Raw genomic sequence first — 6763 nt, 5'->3', positions numbered from 1 at the left:
ATTCTTTTAAAAATTTCTTGTGAGATTTATCTAGAATTTTTTTACAGAACTTAAGTGTTCGTCCAGACACTCACGGAATTCCTTTAACGCTTATGTGGCAGACAGAGTATCCGGATACCCAGCGCCCATTAAGATTGTCGGACACATAACGGTTGAAAATACGTTCACGAATCCCTCCGGGATTGTTTCAGAATAGCCTCCATCAATTTTTGTAAGGAGATTTTCCAAGGATTTTTTATGAAAAGTTCTTATAGAAATTCCACTAAGGGCTTTTTCAGGCGTTCCTTCTGTAATTTCTTCAGCAACTCCTTCTAGAATTCTTTCAGGAATTGTCCTGGGGATCTTTTGAATATTTCTCCAGAGATTTTTAGAGAATATCTCCAGGGATTTCAACAGGAATTAGACAGCAGATTTACTTAAAAAACAATCTTCCTAGAACTCTATCAGAAATTATTTCTCGGATTCCTTCTAAAACTGCTTCAGGAATCTCCTCAGAAATGCCTCTTGAAACTTCTTCAACAGTTTAAGGATTTGTTCATGAATGTCAGAAAGGGATTTCTTCAGAAATTTGTCCATGTATTGTTTTTTTTCAGATTTTTTTAAATTTTATTCCAATTTCAGCGTTTCTTTTGGAATTTTTTTCAAACCCTAGGAACCCTTGGAAACCCTTGGAAGGAATTCCATGGAAATTTCGTAAGGAGTAAACTGAAAAAAAAAATCGCTAGAAGGTTTCTTTTGGAATTTCTATTGGGGTTCCTTCAGAAATATTTCCGGAGATTCCTTCCAAGATGCCTCAACAAATTCCTTCAGAATTTTACAGTAGTATTTTATTAAATTACATAAAGAATACTCGAGAAATTCTCCCTGTGAGGGTACTGAAGGAATCTCGCAAAACATTTTTAGAGCGATTCCTTGAGGAAATTCCGAAGCAAACCCTGGAAGAATTCCTGAAGATTCTAATGAAGGAATTCTTAAAAGAATTTTTTGTAAAATTTCAGGAGCCTAGAGGAATTTTCTGAGGAAAATTAAGCAGCCTTAATTTAAAACAAGTTTGGAAGAATTCTTGAGAGAATTATCAAAATAAATTTCATAAGAAATAAAATTCTTTGACGAAATCTTTGAACGAATGTCTGGAAAACTGAAGAAACTGAAGAAGAGACAGATGGAAGTATCTCTGAATGTATTCCTGGATCTTTCGGGAGATAGTTTCTTGAAAAATCTCGAAAGAAAGATTTCAGTAAATCCCGAGAGAAGTTAATGATGTAACCACAGGAGGAATATTCGATGATGTTATGGGAAACCCCCCGGGAAGAGCTTCTAAAAGAGTCTCCTGAGAATTTTCTAGATGAATTTGCTTGAGCGTACCCCAGAGAAATTATACCCTAGGGATATTCCTGAAGCAATCTCTCGAGGAACTCTCAAAAAAATTTCAGAATGCCGTCCTAAAAAAACTGAAGGAATCGATGGAGGAATTTTGGGATGAATACCTGGAAGAACCTTTGGTGAATTTCCGGTAAGAATCCCTTAAATAATAACTAGAGCCATCTTTGATAAAATATCTGAAGTAATGCTGGAGGAGCTACTTTTTAATCTGCTTTGGAATATCTTGACGAATTGATTTAAAAAAAAAATGTGGAAGAAATACTTGAATTTCTGGAGGAACCTTTAAAAAAATCTTGAAGGAAATTCTTAAGGGATTTTTGCTGAACTCATAAAAGGAGTACCTGCAATAATTTGAAAAAGAGTCGTAAAAATAATACTCAGGAGTTTAATCCACATTACTTTTGTACAGTATACTTTAAGAAATTATTAGAGGAATTCGAGAAGAAATTTCCTTGTTCCTGGGTTGATATTTTCCATTATCTAGAATGAAATTACAAAATTATATTTTGTTTTTAAGAGCGTCAATTGTCACATTTATAATTTTTAAATTATGTAACCTCAGTATCATAAGATTTCGTTATTCGCCGTTTCATCAAGAAATGCACATGAGAGAAATGAAGTAAGATTTATTAAATAAAAAGAAAATCGCGTTAAGTACTGTTCCTTTGAATTCCACTAAGAATTTGCATCCTTTGACAGATACGTATTTCGACCTCAACTGTAAGGTCGTCTTCAGTGTCTTGTACTTGACTCGACTTCGACCTTACAGTTGAGGTCGAAATCTGTCAAAGGATGCAAATTCTTAGTGGAATTCAAAGGAACAGTACTTAACGCGATTTTCTTTTTATTTACAGATATTCCCCTAACAAGCCAAGGTTAATCATCATTAAGATTTATTGTTTTTTTTTTCTTCCTGAAGAATTGTCGTCTTGATTGGGAAAAATATTCCAAACTAAATCAATTCTTTATTTGAGAGTGAGTGTGAGAGTGTTTTTGCCTTTCAGCAATCTGTAGAATATAAATTTTTGTTACAGTCGTCCAAATGCTTTACAGTCCTCTACAAAGTTTTAAGAACACCCTTAACTACACCTTTATATCTTCAGTTATATGATTTAGGAAAAATTGAAGAAAAAATGTGTATTTATCTGTGCCGATTCCCATGCAAAATTTAGTAACAATGTATACAACGTCCACACAGCTTACTGTTCATCTCAAATTTTACACAATAATTAATTTAGGAATTGATTAATTATTGTTCAGGACCCGCCCAGTCAACCAGTCATTGTATAAGATGTTTTATAAGATGATATAGTGGAGGCGATATGCGTACATTTTACATGCGCCTAAATGGAGGCATGCACGCATATGGCCTCCCACTTTATCATCTTATGCAACATCTTATACGATGACTGGTTGTCTGGGTGAAATCTAACCGAAAAGCCTTGATCTGAGAAAACGATCACCAATGCTTAGCACCTCTGGGAGTAATGTTAGTATCGAAGTTATCGATTGCAACCTAATTCGATGTACAGTGTTCAAAATAAAAGCTGAATGACTACATATCACGTTAAAATAGCAAATCAATTTCAAGTCACACGCCCATTCATTCCCTTCCAAGCAATCATTGCCCAAAACACGTATATCAATATCTTTATTGATTTATTGCTTCGGCGAATTCCAAGCCCAAAAGGTGCCATCTTGAATCATATCCAGGTGACTATTGCACAGATAATTCCGATGATGTCGTCAATTCACCGATGAGCCGAAATTGCACTGCTATAAAATGGGCCGTTGTCTCTTGTGGAGCTTCATTGATTGTGAGTTTTTCAGTTGGAAATTTAACTGTTGGAAGTGAAGATGGTTCCAAGTGCTATTAAAATTTGCGTGTTGGTTTGCCTGGTTGGCGCTGTGGTCGGCGAGATCACCGTTGATTCCAGAGCAACGCTTGCGCTGAAGAAAAGATCGGAAATGGTGGGCTATTCGCTACGGTGGTGTGACATATTCTACCAGGAAGATTTCCCAAAGAACGTTGACTGCAGTGGGAAGAATGATTTGGTGTGGGACTATTTCCCATCGTGCTGCAACGGAGCCTACAACTGCAGAAACAATGCCATTTGGAATATCTACCTCTGTGCTCCAGGATATGTGTACGATGCTGCGTCGGAAGGGTGTGTGGAGTTCTTGGAGGATTCGTGTCCTTACGTGAATGGGGTCCCAGGAGACGACATGACTACCGAAGAGGATATTCCTACGACAACGGAGTCTCAAATAATCATCAACTGTAATACCGTGGTGAATGGTCGTATTCCGCATCCAACTGATTGTAGGAAGTTTGTCGAATGTATCGACAGGGTTCCCCACGTTCGTGATTGCCTGGATGGATACGTGTATTACGCACCTTTTGCTGTTTGCTTGCCCGGTAAAGAAGAAGCCTGCAAGCTTTGGACACTTGAAGATCTGGAAGCAGAGCTGTAATGTTCTCTCATTTAAAACATTTAATTAAGAAGCAGCTTCCTGTAATAAAATCATAAGTCTTATCAAAAATTTTCTACTGCTACTACTAAGCACATCATCTAAACATTAGGAGGTCTATAACTACATAGCTGATTTTATCTGACAAACATCAATAAAAATTTCCTGCAATCAAATAATAAATCTTATCAAAATTGTCTGTTGACGTTGCTAGACACACCAGATAAATCGATTATTTTCCAGTATGTATCACTTCATTGAAAACGCAACCGTCAGCAAAACCATGCTAATTCCAACGACCCAATTAACCTAACGAGCCCTTCGGTCCAACAACCAGCACACCATATGCGTGGCACACTCTCGGTCGCAGCGGCCATGTTTCGATTTGACATCGATTAAATAATTTACCACCTTATCAAAGCTTCGGGGCGTTTGTTGTTGAATTTATCAACCACCCATCCCGTCCTCTTCTTAAAGCTCTGATCCCGAACAGCGAAAACAGACCACCTATATCTGACCGGAACGATATTAATTCGTTGAGCTGATTCCCTTCCATCCTCAGTTTGCTTTGTTGACCCGCTTGCCGCCATTCCGGGGATGTTGATAAATTTTTAATGATCAATGCTATCGTTATTATTATAATCAACACAATAAGCCCTAGTTTGTCCCGCATATAGCTCACTCACACCCGGGTCACCATCCGTCGTCGTCACCAGCTGGATTTCTGGTCCATTCATTGAACGCGCGGATAACGCTCGGTACAGCAGCATAAGCGGATCGATCAGCGCCTGGTTTGGCGAAGAATCGAAGCGAAACATTATCATAACCCAAGTAACCACAAGCATTATATCATTGCACGAATTAGACTGCATATCAACCTTTGCAATGCGAAATGCAGTAATTCCACACTTATCATGCAATAATCCTTTAGATTGGCATTATCAATGTTTTGATGCATTACATTTTTTCTTTGTATTAGGGTGCATTAAAAGGTGATATATGGTAATTCAATAATTCAACACTGCAGAAACTGTATAAATGCAATGTACAAACTAGCAAAGGTTGCTCTAACAATACAATTATAAAAGCTTGACTCTAATGGTAAACAAATGAAATCAAGAAGAGCTAACAACTTCACGGTCAACTATAGCGGTCTTCAACACTTCTGGTTCGATTCCCGACCAACTTAATCCTCGTTTGAACCACCGATCGACGAATTTCTTCAGCAAAACCATTTTAGAGATGACCTTTTCTCTTTTCTGATGATCACATGCCAATAATGATGGAAACCGCAATTAGTATAATGTTATGAGCAGTGTATGAAGGGTGTTTTAATTTTCTTATATTTGTTAAATATCTTCTAGAATGCATTATGTATTTATCAGTGATTACATATGCCATAGTCGTTTTGCCCTCTACTGCAATGGTTGAGGCAGAAGAACAGTTTCCTTTTAGTTAATGAAATATCTCTTGTTACCACTGTAGCAGAAACGGTCTACGGCACCAGCGCGTATGGAACTCATCTAGCGGTCTTCAACACTTCTGGTTCGACTCCCGACTCGGCAACAAAAAAAAAATGGTAAAAACATTCATATGGGGGGCATTAGTACCGTCGATGACGAAACGGTGCTAAAAATAGATTTTTGTTTTGGTTTTTCGTGTTGCACGTATTAAACTGTGCTAATGCAAATGTACAGCACATGCATTTATGTTACTTCAGCAATGGCTGTCAACGTGCTGCAATATGTGGCACTAATTTCATTTTAGTGGGGCCCTTTTCGACTTTAATATTGCTTCAATGATGTGTTTAAAGTAGTGCAGCATTATTTACACAATTTTAAATATAAATATATGGCCAAATTGATGCACTTATATACAGCTTCGTGGTTACTTGGGAAGCTTTCGTTGTCGATATGCGATAACCTTTGTGTTCGAGGCTGCTCCTGCAGGTTGGTTGTGGAACTGATGGTAGGTAGCCAGCAGCATCATCGGCAATGGTACCGTGTATCTAGATTGTAAGCGCTGCTAGGCTGGTACACGCAACCTGAGATTGGCAGATTCTAATACAATTGGGTATGAAACATATACAAATATTGTATTAGGGCCTTGCAAATACAAAAATTGGTAGGTGGCAGTATACCAAAAATTGTATTGGCTTCCTAGAATCTGGAAAAGGAAAATTTCGCATGTGTGCGTGTGCTCTGCCGCACTGGTTTCTCATTATTTGTTCTATTTTTAGACTGATCATGGCAGCAGCGGCGGCATCAAATACCAATACATGTTTAAAAAGAAAGGGCGCCGGCGGGAATCGAACCGAGACACTATCATGGTGATACACAGTATCCTGCGCTCTAACCAGCACAGCTATAACTGCACATGAATAAACAAGTGGCTGAAAGCCATCATCATCAACACAAACGTGGCTTGGTGATGGAAGTGATACAGCCGCCACACTGCACAATGGGTCCAGAGCCGTATTTGCGAAGACAGAACTGTTTAAGCTTCAGCTTTAAGTTTTTAGACACATATTGTGTTTTAGAAAGTTTATTTTCAATTGTTGACCCTATTCCCTGTTATTGTTATGTTAGGGTGGTTCGTCTGGTTAAACTGATTCAAAAATCTGCTTTCTAATAATTTTATTTGCGATGCCATGATGGATGGTGATGGATCGTTTAATTAGAAATTCCACCAATAAACGGCAAATTCTAAATTTCATATATTTCAGGACTCTCACAACTAAAAAAGTTGGTGTCTTCGACAACGTTGTTAAGTGAGTCAAGGGCTTACAGTTAATGGTCCACTAGGCGGCGCTAGTTACACATTTGAAAAATCATTCAAATTATTGATATTTTTTCGTGAAGTAATCAACAAGCTGTTAGTTTGTTTTCTTTGAACGTGTCTAAGTCAA

General features: G+C 37.8%; 1 protein-coding gene across 1 annotated transcript; it reads left to right on the top strand.

The window, feature by feature from the left end:
- Positions 1-3190: 3190 nt before the first annotated feature.
- LOC115267454 (uncharacterized) lies at positions 3191-4038 on the top strand. The gene has a single exon (XM_062855991.1). It carries the CDS (start codon positions 3241-3243, stop codon positions 3856-3858), a length of 618 nt encoding a protein of 205 aa, XP_062711975.1. The 5' UTR covers positions 3191-3240; the 3' UTR covers positions 3859-4038.
- The last annotated feature ends 2725 nt before the right edge of the window (positions 4039-6763 follow it).

Source organism: Aedes albopictus, chromosome 3, assembly GCF_035046485.1.
Source record: "Aedes albopictus strain Foshan chromosome 3, AalbF5, whole genome shotgun sequence".
NCBI classification, from domain to species: domain Eukaryota; kingdom Metazoa; phylum Arthropoda; class Insecta; order Diptera; family Culicidae; genus Aedes; species Aedes albopictus.
The sequence above is the reverse complement of the archived record's forward strand: the minus strand, read 5'-3'. Positions and strand labels throughout refer to the sequence as shown.

What these genes read in the sequence shown, in the direction of transcription:
- LOC115267454 (XM_062855991.1), top strand. Translation starts at nt 3,241, where the DNA reads ATGGTTCCAAGTGCTATTAAAATTTGCGTGTTGGTTTGCCTGGTTGGC.